This window comes from Barbus barbus, assembly GCF_936440315.1.
Source record: "Barbus barbus genome assembly, chromosome: 27".
Lineage (NCBI taxonomy): Eukaryota > Metazoa > Chordata > Actinopteri > Cypriniformes > Cyprinidae > Barbus > Barbus barbus.
In genome coordinates this window covers 26,138,705-26,161,974 of record NC_136755.1, presented here as the reverse complement: position 1 = coordinate 26,161,974, position 23,270 = coordinate 26,138,705, and the positions used below count along the sequence as shown (strand labels likewise).

The 23,270-nt window shown below is 34.7% G+C and overlaps 1 protein-coding gene across 2 annotated transcripts in view; it reads right to left on the bottom strand.

Annotated features, from left to right (window-relative positions):
- Positions 1–23,270, bottom strand: part of LOC306847349 (KH domain-containing, RNA-binding, signal transduction-associated protein 3-like) — a 185,822-nt gene that overhangs the window by 54,835 nt on the left and 107,717 nt on the right. For both annotated transcript variants that reach the window (XR_013782149.1, XM_079381256.1), the window contains exons 3-6: positions 11,269–11,385; positions 7,059–7,205; positions 2,603–2,742; positions 1,156–1,342 (exon numbers count right to left, since the gene is read on the bottom strand). Coding sequence is in view for 1 of the 2 variants with exons in the window: in XM_079381256.1 (XP_079237382.1) it covers positions 1,156–1,342; positions 2,603–2,742; positions 7,059–7,205; positions 11,269–11,385 (591 nt within the window). In the remaining variant the exon portion in view is untranslated. The remainder of the gene's footprint in view (positions 1–1,155; positions 1,343–2,602; positions 2,743–7,058; positions 7,206–11,268; positions 11,386–23,270) is intronic.

The window sequence follows — 23,270 nt, the reverse complement described above, 5'->3', positions numbered from 1 at the left end:
AGATTACAACAATAACATAGATTCCAATAACACAGCAAGCTTAATTTAATTTCATAAAATACAACCTGAATATATATTGTAAATATATTGTATATATTGCTTTTGACGATATTTCTTTAATAGCAGCAGCGATTATTATTTGTCCTTTTGGGAACACTTATAAAGGTCCGATCTTCTTTGTTCTGCCAATAAGAAGAAAAGGCGCGTTTCTCTGCTGGGGAGAAACGGGAGGTCATGGGAATGTCACTCCGGATGGAGATCTGGTGATTTTCTTAGCTTGGACGTCTGTTGTAAAACCATCATCTTTGTTGATACCATCAATGAATTACTGCGTTAAACGATGAGGAGATATCAGCGAGGGTCTGTGCTGGAGCCTTTCCAGATGCCACATGCTTTGTACTGTTGATTATGCGACTTTTATTTATGGTAAACCGGTCAGGAACAACATTGAAGGTTCTGTTCTAAATCCATTTCAGATGTTCCCTCAAATTTATCCTGGGTTTTAGAGATCTCCTGAGATAAGGAGATTTAGGGCAGGAAATCGGCCAGCTAGTCAAATGCAGATACTGGGAGTGGACGTCTTAACTCCTGCTAAGGAATGTGCTGTCTTGAAATTATTTTGTGTGTGTGTCCTGGTCTACTAGGCACTACATGTGTGTATTTATATATACATAATTAATAAACAGTACACATGCATATATTATGTAAACAAAACTTTTATTTTGGATGTGATTAATTGAGATTAATTGTTTGACAGCACTAATAAAAATACAAACTAATTAAATATATTATTAAATGCTATAATGGCATATAAATAATACAAAAATAACACTGTGCATTTAGAGATTCAACTATGGTTGAATCTCTAAATGCACAGAACTGCACTGGTGATCATACATTACAATTAGGTTAATTAACTTTTGCAAACCAGCTAGCATAGCAAAAGTTGTTGTGAGCAATATTAGCTTTAAAAACATACTTGAATGCATATTTAAAAAATCCAGTATAAATAGTATCAAAATAGTTATCCTGCCACCATTGACTGAATACTATAATTTGAGCTTCATTAATTCTGTCCTTGAATGCTATAAATATTCTTTGATATAGTCCCTAAACAGAGGATCGTCTACAGCAAAGCAAGTGACAGTTACTTACATATTCATCATAGGCATCCTGCACCACCGGAGGGGGAGGTCTGTATCCAGGTGGGGGCGGAGCTCCTCGTGCTCTCTGTGAGGGAACGCCCCTTACTCGGCTGGACGGATCCCTGCTGGGCGGAGCTCCTCTGGGCGCCACCCCCCGCGGGACTGCAGCCTGAGGAGGAGGAACACCCCCTCTACACCTGCAGGACACATGCGCTCAAGTGAATAACAGAAATATAATTAACTAAACATTATAAATGGAGCAAGAATTCTTAATTAAAAAAATGAAAACACAGTAGTGTAAAAAAAGGTGTGAAAAAATACATATACACTGCAAGAGAAATGTTTGGGCATAAATCGACTAAATTAGTGAAGTTACAACTTTTTCCCAAAATATACTTAGATGCTTTACATTACTTTTGTAGCCAAATACAAATCAAGACAATTTTCTTTTCAATTTTTTTTTTCCAGTGTAAATTTGAGTTTCTTCACCAAAGTAAGAAGATAAAAAAGTAAGAGCTAAAAATATAAGTTTTAATATATTTATCTATTTGTTGTTCCTTATATATTTGCAATAAATCCACAGATTTGGTGACTTTAATATTAATCTAAGATATAGAAAACAGTATGGTAAAACAGAAATGTGTCGAAAATTTTACTATAGTGTATACTACTGTTCAGAAGTTTGGGGTCAGATTTATTTATTTATTTATTTATATGTAACGTACTGAACAAAACTGATATTATTTTACATTGTTTCAATGTACAATCCTGAAAAAAGAACACTAAAAATTATGTAATAATTACAAAAATATGTAATACAAAAATGAATAAATTATATATATATATATATATATATATATATATATATATATATATATATATATATATATATATATATATATATATATATATACACACACACACACACACATATATACATATATATATATATATATATATATATATATATATATATAGGAACAAAACTCTTATATCTAGGCTATATATAATATTAAGCAGAACAACGGTTTTCAACATTGATAACACGTTGCCGTTTAATATGCATCTTTCAACTGACAGGCAGACAGATCAATACCAGTTTCTGGCTACCATTTACTAAATAACAATACGCCGTTGATTATATTCTATCCTCCATTGGAAGATTACTTTGATGGTTTGATTGAATTTTCCTCTCCAACTATGATGAAAATGAGACGGGTTCGAGGAAATTACATTAGCGTCAGTACATGTGAGAATCAATCTGCCAGTTATATTGCATGAAACTCTCCGTGGAGTTTCAAATCCTTTTCTCATTAAACAGCAGAAAAAAAAAATCAGCAAGCAGAAAAGGTGAAGTTAAGGAGTTAATTAGTCTTGTTTACTTGTTATCCTGCCGTTTCTCAGTTTGGAAGTTTCCGCTCTAGAAGTGATTACAGTGCAGTGGTCCGCTGTCGTACCTGTGCGGTCCCGGCGCTGGCGTTCCTCTGCCTCGCGTGCTGCTCTTGCCTCTGGCTGCTGGGACTTTGGCGTCCTCAGAGCCGCCGTTCAGATACGTCAGCTCCTGTAGCTGAGCCTGTCTGATCTCATCGTTATAGTCCTGTATGAAACACACACACACACACACACACACACACACACACACACACACACACAGCTGTAACGTGCAATAATGGTCCACTTGTTTTTCAAGGGGAAATATATGCCCCCTGCAACCCCAAACATGCACCAACATGTGTTATTCCCTGAGAGGAGGCATTCTGTATATAAATAGCAACATTTAATGTAGCTTTTCATTAACAGATGTGACTGTGAGATATTATATACATAGTCAATACCGTGCGTAGTGTTTGATAGAGAAGATCCAGAGAATTGAATGAATCTGCAAAGCACTTAACTTCTCCAATGTAACATATTTCCTACTAAAAAGGATATTTGACAAAGAAGGACTTGATTTTATCCAACATGCATAGTAAAAGATTGTGTAAAGATTTTTTGAAGTTGTAAATAAAGCTAAGATTATTAAAGTATGTTTTACAAGAAAATACAGTTTTTCTACTTCAAAAATGGTACATATAATTCAACATGTAATTTGCCATTTCTATGCATTTTTATTTTAGTATCACTAATAATGTGTTTATTAATATTATGAATTAGTTTTTATTTTTATGCTTTTATTTTAATATTACCTTACGTTTTAAGTACGTTTAGTAAGTTTTGTTGTGTGTTTGTCATTAAGTTTTAAAAAAATATATATATCTATATAGATTTTATTAGGGCCCAAGCCAGTAAGGCGCAGGGCCCTATTGTTCTTCTAAGGATTATTATTTTTTTTTTTTATTTTTTTTTTTTTTTTTTTTTTTTTTTTTTTTTATTTCAATCATCCGGGCACTTTTGGGGGCCTTAACGTGCCCGAAAACTCTCGAAAATTGGCACGCACGTTGGAACCTGCGGCCATTAGGACGCCGCTGAGGCTGGGACCCGGGCGTGGCACAGGGGCTCTACGGCGCCCCCTGGAAAATTGTCAGAAAGCTTGATGTATAGCTCACACATACTTGCACGTATTCATATGAAACTCGGTACACATATAGAACTCATTGAGCCGAACAACTTCCGCGCAGCATGTCATAGGCTCCGCCCAACAGGAAGTCGGCTATTCAGGGCTGTTTAAAAAGCGCATGCTCTGGAATTTGATATACTCCTCTGAGGATTTCCATACGATTGCCACCAAACTCGGTGAACATGATCTCAAGACATTGGGGACGCTAAATTGCGAAGATATTTTTGATATGTCGAACGGTTTGCCCGTGGCGAGGCGATGAAGTTATGGCGAAAAATGAGACCCAGGAAATGCCTAATAACGTCCACATACATTGTATGATGTTGATCAAACTCCAGTGGTTTGTTCGTTGTATGATGCCGATCGGATAGATGTGACTATTATGACTGAAAGTTATAGCGCCACCAACTGGCTGCAGGAAGTGTGTCGTTTTCAAAATTATTTGAATTCAGCATCTTATTTTTACTCGATTTGCTTCAAACTTCACCAGAATAATGTCAAAACACGGCCGATGTAAAACTGTGAAGGGAATATTGATATCTAAAATTATGTTGCCATGGCAACGTGTCAAAGTTGAAAATTCGTTTCTGGTGATTTTGAGGCAGATAACATGTTTAGAATGTCATGAAACTCAACACACATATCCATTTTAATGATAGTTAGACACTGGAAAAACCTCATAAACGGGCGTGGAAGAGGCACTCTATAGCGCCACCTTTTGTCAAAAATGGGGGGGTTAGTTTTAGCTACAGACACCAAACTCGGTACATAAATTGTTCTTATTAATCCGGACAACTTTCTAATTTACAGTCATTAGCTACGACCAACAGGACGTCGGCTATATTTATTTTAATGTGGGTTTTTTTTTAAAACGGGCTGTAAACAAATTCATACTCCTCAAAGCAGAAACACGTAAATCACACCAAACATTTTTTCTCATGATGCCAAAATACTGAAGATGCTAAATTGCGGACGGATTTAGGATATCTTGAACGATGATTTAATGGCAATTTATTAAAGTTACAGTAAAAAAGAGATTTTTTTTTTTTTTTTATCTTTTAAGAGCAGCTTCCAAACACTTCATAAAAAATTACATACACAGAACAATACAGTCTGAGGATATGTGATTAATTTCATGAATTTACAATACACTATGCAGAGGAGAAAATTTAAAAACTATCAGACAGTTGTTACAATGCTTCTATGAGTGAGAGTTCCCTGTCAGCCTGCAGCTGAGTGAGGGGGTGGGGGTGGGGTGTGAGTGACTGTGTGAGTGACTGTGTGGATTGAGGAGCTGGGTGAGAGAGAGAAAGAGAGAGAGGGTCTGTTTTTTTTAAATCTTTAAAAAATGCTTATAAAGCATTAAAGGTTTTCATAACACTTTATAATTAAGTCTCAATTGTTAACAGTAGGGAATGCATTAATTAACATGAACTAACAATGAAAAATATAATTTTTTACAGCATGTTAATTCTTCATTGATAGTATGAACTTACAATGAACTAACAATGAACAAAATATTTTTAATGTTAGAAAAATAGTCATGTTCAAAAGAGAAACTTTAAAATTTAATAATATATTAACACATTTTGGAATTAATATTGATCAACATTAAATGGAATATAATTATTAATGATTATATATATATAATGATAGCTACAGACACCAAACTTGGTACATAAATTGTTCACATTAAGCCGGACAACTTTCTAATTTACAGACATTAGCTACGACCAACAGGAAGTCGGCTTTTTTTTTTTTATGTGTTTTTTTTTTTCAAAACGGGCTGTAAACAAATTCATACACCTCCAAGCAGAAACCACAAATTCACACCAAACACAGAACAAGACAGTCTGAGGATATGTGATTAATTCCATGAATTTACAGTACACTATGGCGAGAAGAAAATTTTAAAACTTATCAGAGATATCCTGTCACTGTGCTTCTAATGTGTGCGGTAGGTGACTGGGTGAGTGACTGACTGTGTGAGTTCAGTGAGTGTGGAGGGGGAGAGAGAGAGAGAGAGAGAGAGAGAGAGAGAGAGAGAGAGAGAGAGAGAGAGAGTCTGTTTAAACTTCTCAATAAAATCCTTAAAAAATGCTTAAAGCATTAAAGGTTTTGATAACACTTTATAATTGAGTCTCATTTGTTAACAGTAGGGAATGCATTAATTAACATGAACTAACAATGAAAAATATATTTTTTAAAGCATGTTAATTCTTCATTGATAGTATGAACTTACAATGAGCTAACAATGAACATAATATTTTTAATATTAGAAAAATAGTCATGTTCAAAAGATAAAACTTTAAAATTTAATATATTAACACATTTTGGAATTGATTTTAAACATTAAAACATTGATTTCAACATTAAATGGTATATATTTATTAATGATGTAAATTAACAACAGTTAAATAATGTTGTTTTTTAACATTGGTTAATTCACAAATAACATTAAATATTAACAATATATTTTTTACTTTATTCATTTGTGTTAGAAAAAATTATTCATTTTAGTTAATGGAAAAATAAATCATTAAAAAATGCTTATAAATCATTAAAACCTTTGGTAACTATAATAATTTCTCATTTGTTAGCATTAGTAAATGCATTAACTAACATCAACTACCAATGAAAAATATATTTTCATAGAATTTAAAGTTTTATATGTTGTTCTGTGTGTGTGTGTTTCACAGAGTTGATGGTTTGGATTAACCCTTTAATTGCCGTATCCCTTAAAACCAAACTGCCAGAGGGTTACTGTGATGCTTGTGCTCGCTGGGCACCGTTTTATCGATGCCACCGGGGTGGCGTATGCTGACGGCTTGGGCCCGTCATCGCTGCTCGCAGCTATATTTAATTTTTGTTTTAGTTTAGTTTAGTTTTTTCAGTACCATTTTAGTACCAATTGTTATCTTAAATATATTTATTTATATTAATTATTTATATTGAGTTTATTTCAAGTTTTTTATGGTTTTTAGTTTTAGTTTTGATTAACAATAAAATAACCCTGTTTCTTTGTAATTGTTTGTGAAATTCACTAGAAATGTCTATGTGAAAATATTTTCTAAGCCATTCAAAAAAAAATTATCTGGACTGTGGACTCCTTAATATGTATTTTGGCCTGAAGGTAGTATTGTAATTGTTCATGAAATTTACAAGTTAATAGTGAGAATTAACCTTCAAAATAAAGTGTGACCAAAAATATATTTAAACCAATAAAATTCAAATAAACCAGTGAATGTGTATTTTTGGTCTGAAGGTAATAAACGCTGCAATCAGAACATGAAAAATGATGATGTTGATGCTCAGTTTGTGTTTAGAAGATTGTACAAACGTACAAACAGACGTACAGGAATAAGAAATTTTTTGATCTCCTCCAGAGCGTGACCCATTCTCACATACGCTTCAGCAGGCGGTGCGAACACCTCGATCAGCACGTGAAGATCTTCGTTAAGGTGATGATACTTTGCCTCTCCGCTCTTCCGCAGTTCTTCTTCCTGTTAAAAAAAGCGTATGAAAAAAGAAAAAAAAATTACACATTTGCATTATTACACAATTACACATAAGCATTTGCTATACCAGTTGAGGTACAGGAAGTAAAATATGTTTTTTTTGTCTTTTTATAAATTAATTCATAAAAATAAAAAATATATATATATATATATATATATATATATATATATATATATATATATATATATATATATATATATATATATATATATATATATATATATATATATATATATACACAATTACATTATATGTATATATATATATATATATACACGTCACGGAACGGCGAAGAAGCACCGTGAAAAAGACGGAGTCAGGGTCCAAGTGCAGGTAAGGTGCTTTTAATTGAAACAAAAAGGCCAAAACGGCAAAAAACAAAACAATACAGGAACGGGATACACCAAAGGCAACTATAACAACACAATGCCTGTATCCCCTGAGTCGAAGCCACACTAACACAATAACACTTAATTTAGCCAGGCAGAGTAGCGGGAGTGTGGTGCATAAATAGTCTGTGCCAAATGGAGAACAGATGGGAGTGTGACGTGTTTACAGGTGTGTGTAATGTGACAGGTGTACGTGGTTACGGGAGATGAGTCCGGGAGGACGGGAGATGGCGGCTTCCTGTGGCGACAGGGAGAAGTGCACTCATGACAATATATATATATATATATATATATATATATATATATATATATATATATATATATATATATATATACACAATTACATTAAAATGTGTAAAAAAAATAAATAAATAAATAATTTAAAAAGAGACAATGTTGACCTTTTTCCACCTTTGAAATATCACGTTCAGGACACAGAGGATGTAAATAAATAAATAAGATGAATTAATAAAGCACCCATAGTAATTATGGCATGCATATTCAATTCAATTAAAATGTAAATTCCATATGCAAACACATTAACACTGGGCTTGAGTTGGGGGGGGGGGGGTGCATCCAGCACTGTTAGCTGGCGTAAAGCAAAAAAGCGATTTAACAGGAACCGTGAGACAGAAACATGGCAAAAAAATTACATCAGCCCACCCGTCAGATGCACGGATGACAGGGATTTTAAAAGTAGGGTGAGATTTTAATCCAGCTCGGCTTTTAGTTGGAGAGCAAAGCGTGCTGTTATGCATGTGCATGTCTCCTGTGCTTCCTCTGATGTCATGCAGTTTATCTGGTCTCTTTAAGAGAGTCGCAGTTATGCAAACAAGCTGCTAATTTCATCCACAAATCTACTGTTTACTGAAAGAGGTCAGTTTAATGCAGATCTGCTGAGGTAACAGAGCGTGTGTGTATGAAAATGCAGTAAGCATGGGCTAATGACATTTGACATTTACAGCACTATATTTATTTGTTTTTTATTTGTTTGGTTTTGATTTTCAAAATAATTGTAATTTTTGTATAGGACTGTATACAATTTTGAAAAAAACTATGGAAGCTCGTTTTCACCACTGAATTTTAAATGAATGAATGAATGAATCTGCAAATTCTGCACATTTCTGATTAAAAAAAAAGTCAGAATTGTGAGATATAAACTTGCAACTGCTAGGGAAAAAAGTCAGGATTGTGAGATCAAAAAGTTGCAAGTATCTTCTTAATTTCTGATTATGTGGTGTAAATAAAAAGATAAAAAAAAAAAACATAATTGCAAGATGTTAAATCAAAATTCAGAGGGGAAAAAAGTCAGAACTGTGAGATTAAAAAGTCGCAAATTACCTTTTTTGATTTTTATTCAGTGGTGGAAACAAAAAAAACTAAGAATTAAAAAAAAAAAAAAACTGAATTGCAAGATGTAAAAACAAAAAGTTAGAATTGTGATCACATTTTTTTTACTTTTTTTTTTTATTCCATGGTGGAAAAAATAATAATAATAATAATAAATGTGAGATGTAAACAAGAAAGAAAGTCAAAATAGCGAGACGAACGTAAACTGACTTTACAATTCAGAATGTCAGAATTGCAAGATTCAAACTCAGAATTATGAGAAAAATGTCAAAATTGCAAGATTTAAACTCATAATTAAGAGGGAAAAAAAGTCAAAACTGCAATATTTTAACTCGGAATTATGAGAAAAAAGTCAAAATTGCAAGATATAACTCAGAATTATGAGGGAAAAAAAGTTCAAATTGAAAGATTTAAACTCAGAATTATCAGGAAAAGTCAAAATTGTGAAACAAACTCAGAATTCAGGGAAAAAGTCAGAATTTTAAAATAAAAAGCCTCAAAAGCCGGGCGCTGCAGCATGGCTGCCCACTGCTCCGGGTGTGTGTTCACGGTGTGTGTGTGTGTGTGTGTGTGTGTGCGTGCATTTGTTCACTACTCACTGCTGTGTGTGTGCACTTGGATGGGTTAAACGCAGAGCACCAATTTCGAGTATGGGTCACCATACTTGACAATACGTCACGACTTTACTTTTACTTTACTTTAATTACTATTTAATTTTTTATTATTCTGTGAAAAAAAAAGCTTCCGTGCAAAACAGTGTTTGCAAGAGCATATTTTCCACATTCCTGAATGAACGCACACATATATATGAAGTTTTATAAACAGCTTCCAAAAACAAGCCCTTGTGGGGTTTGGGGCGTGTATGTTTACTATCAACATCGTTTGGTAAATTCAGTGAAATTCGTTTCAGCAAATTCTAGTACATCAAAGAGAATTATGAGCTTCAAGCAAATCTCTCCTCTCTGCTGTGGGACGGCGCTGCAGGAGAATCTCCAGACGGCTTAAAACCGTGCAGGTGAGTGTTCCAGATCCACACAATCCTTATAATTACATTCCTTAACCTTATAATGTAAAAGGGCTCCCTATATTTTTAAGCATAAGCTGAGGTAGATTTTTATCACTAAGAAAATGTAAACTATAATTGAATGTATTTAAACAAAGAGCAACTTATTCAGTAAACCACTTAAAAAAAAAGTTTAGTCTTTCCCCCTGCTGTACCGAAATCATACCGAGCCATGACATTAAAACCGAGGTATGTACAGAACCGTCATATTTGTGTGTGTGTGTATATATATACACACACACACACACACACTTTGGACATTTGGAAATAAAGGTTGAGGTTTTACAACTGAATCTATGTGTATAGACTGTGCCTGTATTAAAACAAATTACAGACCTGAACTGAATGGATCATCTAAAATTAAACTATTGTTTTTGGTGCAAGAAACATTGATTTTAGTGGTGTTCAGGCAGAAAACAACAACGACAGGTGCATTTAAATGACATGGTTTTTAACTAAAAACTGAAAACTTTTTATGCATTTTGGCTATTCATTTTTATGACAATGGCGTTTTGGGGGCCTGAAAATGCAAACTTTCAAAGTTTCAAAGTGCAAGTTTTTAAACAACACCATTATCATCTCAGTGTATGCGAATGTGTATTACATGTTCAGTATATGTGCATAACATCGCCAACTACTGGCCTGGCATGAACAACACAGCATTTTTAGTCTTTTTTTTTTGATGATCTGTGTGAATGGGGATCATTTTGACAATGTTGTTGTCTGTACATGAAACTTTCCAAAAATAAAAAAAATTAAAACTGCAGTTTTTAATGTGAGAAATGTCTTGCGAAAGTAGAAGAACGCTTCTGAATTACCTCAACAGACAATTCACGTTAATTCATTTAGATGCTGGGAGAAGCAATCTGCCGTTTGCCAATAACCCCAAAAACCTGTCAGACTATATCTCACTGTCCCTTTGCCTCCTGTGTTCTTTCTCTCTCTTTCTCTCTGACAGGACGGTGACATTAGCATTTCTTTATGACATCGTATCCCTCTTTCCAGGTGAGGCGGGGGGAGCGACCCATCAGCAACCATCGATCGATTCAATCAGCAGCGCAATGCGCAGAAATGCAACATACGCACTTGAGATCATTCAGATGATCAGATTCTCGCCCGTGACAGCGGAGACAATGAGATTATGAGGTGAAAGACGGGACAAAAACACCAGTTCCTGCCTCATATACCCTGATTAATGACCCAGAGAAAAAGAAGAAACACCGATAATAAGGAAAGAAAGAATACCTTTTCTTTGTCTCTCATGGATCCCTTACCGAGGATGGACATCTTGGTCAGCGTGTCCTCCTGCAGTCTCTTTAATGAGTTCCCTCGAGGGCCCAGGAGTTTACCCACAAAATTAAACTAATAAAGAGAGAGAGAAATAGAGGGGAAAAAGAGTTTTACTTGTACTTCATAGTACTGTCTTCTAATTACTATTCCCTAATACATAAGTTGCAAAATTAAATTAAGTATTTCCTCTGCAAAAGCAGTTAAACATTTATCAAAGCCACACACTGGTATATTAAAAACAGTATTTTTCTTGCCCACATCAACCAATTAAACGGTACTGCTTTCATTTCCGTTACCCATGATCCTCTTTTTTTTCTGGTTATGCATGCTTTAATGATCAAATATTTCACTAAAACACTGTACTAGCTTTTTTGTTCAAACTCTGAACTAGTAATTTGAATTTTAAATAAGAAAAAGAAACATCAAATATTTTTATATAATGGACAGTACTTTTCATTTATTTTTGTTTTTATACTTGGCTAATTATATGTAGCAAAACTATTAAAATATATAAAAATATAAAAAATGTAATAATAAAATAATTTAAATATTAACAATGTATATATATATATATGTATATACACACACACACACATTTAGTTGCAGATCCCTTGCACACAATCACAGCAGTGAGTCTGTGACCCATAGACATTACCAGACTCTTGGTCTCATCCTTTGAAATACTTTTCCCAGCCTTTAATGCAGCCAATTCCAATTGTTGCTTGTTTTGGGGAGTTTCTGCCTTTACTCTCCTCTCCAGCTGGTGAAATTCATGTTCGGTTGGATTTAAATCTGGAGATTGACTTGGGCAATCTAAGACTTTCCATTTCTTTGCCCTTATAAATTCCTTGACTGAATTGGCAGGGTGTTTTGGGTCATTGTCCTGATGCAATATAAAGCACTTCCCAATGAATCTGGTGGCATTTTCTTGAATATTGGTAGGCAAGATGGTTTTGTACCCTTCCAAATTCATTCTGCTATTGTCATCATACATTAAGTCATCAGTAAAGTTGAGAGGGCCTGTTCCAGAGGCAGACATGCATGCCCATGCCATGACACCACCTCCACCATGCTTTACAGATGAGACTGTATGCTTGGGATCATTGCAGTTCCCTTTTTTTCTCCACATTTTTGCTTTCCCATCACTTAGATAAAGGTTCATCTTTGTCTCATCGGTCCATAAACACAGTTCCAAAACTCTTCTGGCTCACCTTTGTGCTTTTTTGCAAACTCTAATCTTTCCTTTCTATTTTTGGTGCTGGTCAGAGGTTTGCATCTTGCTATGTAGCATCTGTAATTCTGTGTCGAAGTCTCCTGAGGACAGTAAATTGTCAGAGCATCACCCCAGCTTTCTGGAAGTTGTTGGTGATTTTACAGACACGTCTTTTAGGATTCATTTTCACAGCTTTTATGATTTGTCTGTCATCAACTACTGTTGTTTTCTCAGCCGATCAGGTAGTTGTTGGTTGCTGGTGTCGCTGGTGGTTTCCAAACTCTTGATTTCTCCATGCCCTTTATTTTTGCTAGAGCTCTAACTGACTTCCTCTTTTCTTTTAGCATCCAAATTGCTTGCTTTTCTCTCAAAGTCAGCTCCCTCGTCTTCATCCTGGTTTGTGTGTCATCATCGAATGCAAGATTCAGAATGCAGAAGTAATGGATATAACTGATACGACACATTCCCTGCTTTTAATATCTGAAGAATTACTGCAACAGGACACAGCTGATCACTTAGAAAGACCTGAGAGGCAACTGTTCCAATACTTATGCTCACATCAGATAGGGGGATGAAACCCTAAAAGTGCTGAACTTCTTAGCTGGTAAAACATCTATGTGTTGAATCACCCAATAATAAAATGTGGCATTCTGTAGTTTTGTCTCATATTCATCTTTTAATCATATTTATAAATGTCTTGACTCCACAGCCAACAGAGCAATTGTGTCTTTACTGTTCCAATACTTTTGGAGGGCACTATATATATATATATATATATATGAACTGTATATATTGTAAATATAAAATTACTCTTAAATTATATATTTTTAATTACATGATATACAAGTGAATTAATCACACACGACTGCTGTCAAAAAGTCAATATATTGTTTGTTTTATTTCCAGATCACTGAATATAGGTCCCAAACAAATAAAATAAAATAGCAAGTGTGTTCATTCATTATAAAATAAATAATAGTGTTCAATTTACATATTACATTTCCAGCTCTTGTTCTTATAGCCTGCGAGGGGACAAAACCACAAAGTTCCTCTTGACAGAACTGCAACTGTGAAAGACGCTTCACTGAATCACAAGAGACTCCAGACCTAAAAACACACACTGTTTTGTGTCACATTTGGATGGAAACAGGAGACAAGGATCAAAGAAACATGAGACAGAAGAAACAGAAAGAAAGGAAGAAGAATCATCCCAGAAAGAAGACAAAAGAAAGAGGAAGCATATAGGCTGCGGAGGTGAGACGTTTTCTCTGCTGTTCTTGTTAAAACGCTTCACCTGCGCCTGCTGTCTAGGCTTGTTAGCGATCTCACCGCTGAACCTGGAGCGAAAGATCAAACCCTGCCACCCATGAAGACCTCTGAGAAAGCCACAGACACAATCGCAGCGCTCAGGTGACACATTCTCAAACTTTCTCGGCTACTTTTTCAATATAGAAAGGCTTGACTGAACCTGATGGCAACTTTCTAATGCCAGAATTATCAGAAAGAGCAGAGCGGCTTTAGTTTTATACAAAATTTTTGGCAGAATGGATGCATACTTTGAAAATCCAACCGATATGCTACAGCAGTTTTTTTCCAAAATTCACCTGCAGAAATACAAATAGACATGAAACAACTGTTGATCTAATAAGAATAATGAGAAATGTTCATACTGAAATATTATGAATGTAAGCTATCTGGGCAAATCTAAAAGCATTTTAAAAGTATGGATGCTTGTTTCCGCCACATAATTTAAAAAAAATAAAAAAGTAATTGTGACTTTTTTCTCACAATTCTAAGAAAAAAGTCAGAATTGCAGTACATAAACTCAGTACATAAGAATTGTGAGATATAAACTCTCACAAGATATAAACAATGGTGAACAAATAATTTTTAGAAGAAAAGTCTGAATTATGAGATATAAACTTAGAACTGTGAAACAAACATTTAAGAAAAAACTGAATTACAAGATATAAAGAATTCAGAGGAAAAAAGTCAGAATTGCAACCTATAAATGTAAACAAGCAAAGAAAAAGTCTGAATTCTGAATTTATATCTTGCTAAAAAAAAAGAGTCTGATTTGTGCTACCTGGTCTCATGGCATAAGCGTACCTGGGGGCACTTTTTAGCGAGACGTGAATTATGTACCAATAAGTACATAATGTAGGATATCAGAGACTGAATCAGACAAATTTAAGATGCATCAGAACATTGAAACCTGAGAAGCTGAGATTCCAGAAAGAGGGGCCTCAAAGCTGTAACAGGACAACGTCATAAATCAGATTCCTAGCTCCAACTAGTCTGAAGCAAGCCTAACCAGCAAACCTCTTTCACAAAACAGCTTGCAACATTGAGACAAAAGAACACTTATTGATAATTCCAATTCAGGAATGAGACTGTCAAATTTGGGGCAAGTAATCAAGACTGATGGTCAAAGAGATGGCCGTCACATGTAAACCTGTGATAGGAAATCACGAGCTACAGACTCTCTTGGGCAGGTCTCCACACATAGAAGACAGACCAAACCAAAATTCCTTTGTCTAAAGAACATGCCTTCGTTCTCCATAGAACTACACAAATACTTTCTTTTCATATGCACATAAAATCATCCTAAAAGGACATTTCTATGCAGAACCCCATATTATGTTTGTAACCCACATATTAGACTATCCATGTTTTAATCACTCATTGTGTATGTCTTGCTTTTAATAAGTATTGAATAGCTTAAGCCTTAAAGGGTAATATTCATGTTTGGTATATATGAGTTTGAAAATTCATGCTTTAAATATTTCTTCCAATCAATTCTTTGTCAAATGCATCATAGTCTTGTTATAGAAATCATGTCCAAAAGTATACTTTGCAAGGGCCTGTAAAATTCGGACCATGTGACTGATAACATGCTTATTTATGATGGAAGGAACACCCCTAGCTAAGATAATAGCCTATCTAATTGGTCAAGACACCAGAGGGGATGTGTCCAGAAGCCGAGTTTAAAAACTCAGGACACCATCAAACTCTCTCTTAGTTACTCTCTCTTCTTAAAAATGCTCTCTTAGTTACTCTCTTCTTCTTAAAAATGCTCTCTTACAACCTCTTGGTCCTCTCCCTTCACCTTTTGTTCTCTTTTGCCACCGCGTTTTGACGCTGCTCTTTGAGCGTGCTCTGGCCCACGTGCCAACTGCTACCATAATGAGAAGAAAACCACCTAGTTTCGTTACATCCTTTTATTCTTATTCTTTTACTTTAGTTTCTTTTCTTTCCGTGGGGTTTCGTGTTCTAATGTAAGTTTGCTGCAAAGTTCAACTCCGACTGCACCCGCTTCAAACTTCAACCAGACCAACTCCACATCCTCAGTCAACGCCCAAGACCTCACTTCAAAGACTGTTGAATTTCCAGCCAATCAGACACTTGGGGGAACCCCCTTTCTGCAATGACGATGACAAAAGGGATTCCCTTAGCAAAGCAAGCAAGTACCTCCAGGTTCTAACTGAATCAGGTGCAGTTAATATAAATTTTAGCCTCATTGAGAAACTCAAAGTGAGGGTTAAATAAGTGATTTTTCTTTCCAGTGGGAACACGCTATGATTTGAGAACGCACTAATCTTGATAATTTTGGAACTAAATCATCTCATATTCTTTACAGCATTGATGGTATGCAAATTATTATTGAGTTGATGACTATAATGTCACAGGGGACACTGCAAAGAGGTCACAACCTTTATATGACCATCACTGAATCTCTGATGCTAGCAGGATCTTCACACATCCATATCTGAATGATATATATATATATAACCTATATCAAATAAGAGACACCTTTCTGCATTATACTTCCAGTATGTGTCAGTAAGTGTCCCTGTGCTGGGATTGTCAATCCACATTTTGGATTTTAAAAGCACGGTATGTTCTGCTGCTGTTTGTGAAGTTGCTTTCATTAGATGCCTGTTATTTACAGAGGCTTTTGTTTGGCTGTGCTTTAATGGTGTAATCTGATGATATTAAGTCTTGTAAATGACAGCGTGGGCCTTAATCTGGACATTAAACACAACACAAAGCTGCATGAAGATTTACGGAAAGCTCTAAATCCCTTAAACACACCCCAACACACAAACAAACACACAATAAAACACACGCTGGCCTCTCCTCAATATGCACAAAAAATAGAAATGCTGAAATCTACATGCCAATAAAAGACGATGATGAAAAGACAATAAATAAGTTAAAGTGTGTCAATTTAACAAAGCTTTGACATGAAGAGATGGAGAAAAGGCTTATTTCAGAATTGTTTTCAACTTGAGCTATCTATAAAGTGAAAAATGTGTACTACGGTCTTACATGAGTGAGTGTGAATCATGTTCACCCATGCAAAAATCACCCAAGTCTCTCAATGCAATTCTACAGGATTTTTTTTTTCTTATCACCCACAAGGCAAAACTAGTCTTTTAGAAAGGTAAAAGCACAGATCTCCTTATCAACACATGATTTGATGTGAGGGATACTAAATTTTAATAATTACAAATTGAAACCCCTACGTATAAGCCATAGTAAAAGTGATGGTTGACTTGGCAAGTTTTATTAGATTTAGAGTTTTAAAGATCTACCCAGCTTCTTGAAAACATTACTGTCTCACGACAAAAAATGGGGGAAGATAACCGTTATCTGATATAAATGCACAAAATGTGTGCGGCTTTAGGAAAATATGTGCTGGCTTATAAGAAAGGCACAGGCAAAATGGGGTAAGAGCTGCAGGCAAAATTTTTATATCCCACCATGACATTCATTATGAATTCATGTTAATTGCAGATTACATCAGGTAATGAGGGCAATTTACAGATCGGTTGGCTGATAGTGTCCTGACGCTGATGCTAAATCACATACGGTATTCACTCCATTTTTCTCAAACGCTTTCAAAAAGATCTCAGAGATCTATGTGTCACTTATTAAACTCGGTTTACTCTTTATGGAAATATCTGTCTCGCTAATAAAGCTCCGTTTGTTTGGAAAACACAATGAAACATCTGAGAAGAAAGCCGCATTCTCTGTTTGAGATGAAACAGTCGGCACATGGAGGGCTTTTCACTTAGGGTCTCGCTAAACAGCTTTTACAATGAGACTGACCTCACAGGCAGCTGCCAGAGACAGGCACAATGACTGCAGAGGCTGCAAACACACTGGCTGAGAAACACATGAAAACAATTTAATTGAAAAGAATAAACTTAAAAGACAATTCTGTCATTATTTTCTCACCCTCATGTCATTCTGAGCCCAAATGCTCAAGATTCAAGATTTTTATTCGTCACATACACAATTATACAGAGTATAACCAGCAGTGAAATGTAAGTTTTTATTTTATAATTTTTTTTTTTTTTAAAGATTTACTGTTATTTTCTCAAGAGAAAATGAAAGTATTTTTAAAGAAACCTTACACAGGTCTACAAAAACAGTTCAGTCATAACACCATTGAAAAACTGTCAAAAAAGCAAACCTTACAACTGCACTATTTTCAAAGTGTTCTGAAGTCACTCGATAGATTTGTGTGAGAAATGAATCAACATTTAGCCTGTTTTTCTTTCTCTCTTTTGCAGCTCTCAAAACCGGCACATCATGTTGTGAATCTGAACTGGACTCAAAATTAGATTTTACAGCTTTGTAAGTAAATAACCTTTTGCTCACATAACATTTATAATGATAATTTATATCTATATATATATATAAAAAAAAAGTTGCTCTTGCGAACTTTGTTCATCAGATTCCTGAAAAAAAAGTGTCACAGTTTCCAACATTGATAACCATAAAAAATGTTTATTGAGCGGTAAATCAGCATATTAGAGTAATTTCTGAAGGCTCATGTGACACTGAAGACTGGAGTAATGATGCTGAAAATTCAGCTTTGATCACAGGAATAAATTGCATTTGAAAATATATTCAAATAGAAAACTTATTTAAAATTATTATTAGGTATGCACGATATTGGATTTTTGCCGATATCCGATATGCCAATAAGTCTCTCCTGTGCAGAAATTATAAGCAAAATATTTTTAATTTTGGTTATTTTTTAACAAGAACTTATTTGTTAGAATTAAATAAGAAATAATGAAAGTTTTTTTGACATTAAATTTTTTTTCCCAGAAAGATGCAATGTTAACCCTAACATTTTATTTTAAGATTAAACATTTGTAGATGGTCTAAAGCAAAAGTTGTAAAAATGCAGAAAATCTTTTAGCGCTTATGATTTGTTTAAAAAAATAAAACATATTACACATTAATGAATAAATCACAATATATACAGTTATTTAATTTACTTTACTTACTTTACTTTTGTCATTTAGCAGACGCTTTTGTCCAAAGCGACTTACAAATAAGAAAAAGTAACTAAAACTAAAAAGTTACAACTCTATAAATACTATCTACCCACATATTTAAGAAAATAAAGAAATTAAATAAAATTGACACATGCATATAACAACATTTCAATAATAAACATATCAATGAAAAAATTAAATAAAAAGCGATACTACTATCCCTTGCCGGTGTCCCTGCCCGGTGGAGTCGCACGGTAGAGTCGATGGTCTTTACACTCTTTACTTTTTTACTTTTGTCATTTAGCAGACGCTTTTGTCCAAAGCGACTTACAAATAAGAAAAAGTAACTAAAACTAAAAAGTTACAACTCTATAAATACTATCTACCCACATATTTAAGAAAATAAAGAATAATAATATATTACATTAAAATAAAGAATAATAATAATTTACAGGTGTTACGTTTGTGATTTGTTTCATGTAAGGTATAGCTTCTGACCATTAAATCAAAACATACTCATTATTTTATGACATCAATTACTGTTTTATTTAATCAGAAGCACAGTCTAAATGTTATTTGTGTGGGCTATTTTACTTTTAATTTAACTAGAAGTAGGCCAACAGCGCCCACCTACAGATTAAAACTCCTTACCGAACAGGCATTAAGACCTGGGGGAGGCTGCCGCTGCACATGCTATTACTGTTTACTCTATCACACACCTAATGCGTCATTCTGTATGTGCTTTCACAGATTAAATGCAACGATCCAAAAGAGTGAATCTAATCATCATTCAGGCACAATTTTGCTTCAAGAATGAGCCATACTGTTGACGTGATCTAATCACTAGCACATCTCTTATCGGCAAGACATATCGGCATAATTTTTCATATCGGGCCGATGCCGATATTTACATTTAAAGCTGTTATCGGCCAATTCCGATATCAGCCCGATAATATTGTGCATCCCTAATTATTATATATAGTTCAGTCATGAAACTCTAGATGGGGCAGGCTGACGGGTTGTTAATGTAACTGATAATATCCAGAGAGTTAAATGACTTGGCACAAGCTGATTGGTTTATGCTGCATATGCAGCCAATGAGCTTACTGCCTTGCATTTATATGGCTGGCTAGCATTCACCTGTATAGATCTGCTACAGGTTATTTTATATGCTATTTGTGCAGCAGCAGTATGTCTTATTCTCACGGCACCGTATCGCCATATGCATTAGCAGTAGCATGTTCCTGTACTTGTTTGCAGCAGCAGCAATAATCTACAACTACAGCAATAACCAACAGCAGCAACAATTCAGCAGCTGCATAGCAGATCTATTCCACCAAGATCAAATACATCAACATTGTCACATCCATGTTAAAAACTTCAGAGAATTGTCATGATTGAAATAATTTTTACTGTATTTTGGATCAAATAAATGCAGCCTTGGTGAGCAGGTGAGCAGATAAGACCACTCCCCAAAACTTTGAACAGTATCGTAGCATCCCAGAACAATAAAACTGCATGTTTTTTTATTATTTTGGATTTCCCCCAAAAAATAAATCCTCAGGGTTATTATAGTAAACAGAAACTAAAATACATAAATACATTTGAGCCTTCCTGTAGCTCAAATAGTAGAGCATGGCGCTAGCAACGCCAAGGTCATGGGTTCGATTCCCAGAGAAAGCAAGAGCTGATAAAATGTAAAAACTGTAACTTGAATGCAATGTAAGTCGCTTTGGATAAAAGCGTCTGCTAAATGAATAAATGTAAATGACATAAAAAAATATATTCTTTAATTTTTTTAAATGATTCATGATTCCTGAAAACATTAACTAAAATTAAATAAAACATAAAAATCTTAAACTTGTTTTTAATACCTAAATAACAAACAAAAACTGTAACAAAATTGATAAAAACTACATAGCCATATTAAAAAAAGAGACAAAAACGAATTTAAATTACTAAACTTTTAATAAAATTAAAATTGAACTAAGTCTATGTATGTAAAAAAATAAAAACTATAATAGTATCTAAATGATACTAAAATAACACTGGTAATAAATATGTCACTATCAAAACATCGGCATTATCAAAACATTTGTTTAATCATCCTGACCAAATCTACATTGTAGCTCAACCGATTGCGTGAATTTGGGATACAGTATTTGACTGACCAATGGCAGACAGTTTGGAAAAACTGGTTGAAAAAAATCCCAATGGCAAATCCAACACTAGTGCCACAAAAATGACATGCCTCACCTTTATTAAACATTCAAAATGCATATCCATTACTCTCCAACATAAAATAGTTCTTTAATCTCAATGACCAGCTACCAAGTCCTCACAAAATGAGATTAGCCAAGAAAGTGTCCCTGTCTTGTAAACATGTGTCCCATAAATGAGGCTAGAGGTGACATCTAGAGTAAAACTGTTCCAATCACATTCATCACACTCACCCTTCAAGCTCTCTCTCTCCTTCTCTACATCCACCTGTCAGACTGGACAAATTGAATTTGTCTTCCTCCAGTAGCTCTCTGAAGCTCTAAACAGCGCATTAGTGTCTACAGTCATCAGAGCTGTCAAAGGCAATCTGTTTAGTGTGACGCGGGGCGACGTGAATAGCCGCGCCGTATGACATTACACTAGCGCTCTTGCTCCGCCGCTGATAATTGCTTTATTTGAAGTGGCCGATCATTACGGCTCTAATGCTGAGGGCTCATGTACCCTGACATTCCTTTTAGCTCTGAGATGAAGTTTCATTTACAAGACCTGACGTCCCCATATTTTTTTCTCAAAAAACCCATCGCTGTGACAAACCTGAAGTCAACAGCAAACGCCCAACACTGAATGATGGGAGACGCAGTTTGGAGCTTGTGTGAACTTGAACAGAATTGGAGAAGCACTCCAAGGTGCTTCCAAAAATGCCATGGTTTTACCATGGTACATGTCCAAAAACTATTGTAGCACAATAGCGCTTTTTGATAAATGCACTGACTACATTTACAAAACGTATGGTACTTCGATGGTATTTTGTGCCATGGATGTGCCATGGTATTACCATAGAAAAACCATGGTATGTGAATTTCAGTACCATGGTAAATTTCAAAGTATTACAGTATTAGCATTTCATGGTGTTGCAGTCTGTTACCACCGAAGTACGCCGCAGTAAGGCAATCATATTCACATATCATGGCATTTATATGGCATTACCATGGTATATGTCTAAAAACCACAGTAATACCATGCTACTTTTTGATAATGAATTGAATTATTGCAAATCATATTGGTACTTTGTACAGTATAACAGCATACATAACTATGAATTACTGTATATATCAAAGTATCTGATACCATGGAAGTATGTTACTACCACAGTACTTTTTTGTAAGGGGAATGATAGTCACATATCATGGCATTAATATAGTACAAGGTACTTCCAATAATACCATGGTTTTACCATGTCTAAAAAACATGGTAAATATAGATTTAATGTACAAAAGGCATTTAGTACCATAGTATTTTTCAAAGTACCACAGTATTACCATTTGATACCAATGGTATTATTTTACCACCACAATACTTTTGTCACATATTATGGTATTAATATGGTACTCCAATGTACTTCATGGTAATACCACGGTTTTACCATGTCTAAAAAAACATGGTAAATGTGGTGAAAGATTATGTGTACAAAAAGTACGGTACTACCACAAGTTGTGGACATAATACCTTGGCATTCTGGACATACCATGGTAGTACATATAAAAATAAAAATAAACAGTACTGTGACTACTGTAAAATAGTGAATTTTAGTACCACAGCATTTTTTGTACCACAGTAATAACCTATAATACTAGTATTATGTTACCACCACTATGATTTTACCATGGTACATGTTTAAAAACCATGGTAAATGTACTGACCGATTACACTTAAAAAAGTATGGTACTACCATGTGTTTTGGATGAGGTACCATGGTATTTTAGACATGTCCCATGGTAGTACCATGGTAGCACCATGTAAGAACTATTGTATGTGAATTTCAGTATCAGTATTGGCATCTGATACCATGGTATGGCTGTATGTTACCACATCACTTTTTGTAAGGTTATTATGTTCACAAACCATGGCATTTAGATTGTGCAATAACGTACTTTAAAGAATAGCATGGTTCTACCATGGTAAAATGTTTAAAACCTTGGTAGTACCATGGTACTTTTTGGTAAACATACTAAATAATTACACTTACAAAACAAATGGTACTACAATGGTATTTTGGACATTTACCATGATAATTCCACATAAAAACCTACATGGCACATGGATAACAGTACCATGGTAAATTTTAAAGTATCACAGTAATAGCACTTGATACCTTTGTTGTATGATACTGCCATGGTACTTTTTTGTAAGTGTAATTATATTCACACACCATTTTATGGCACCAA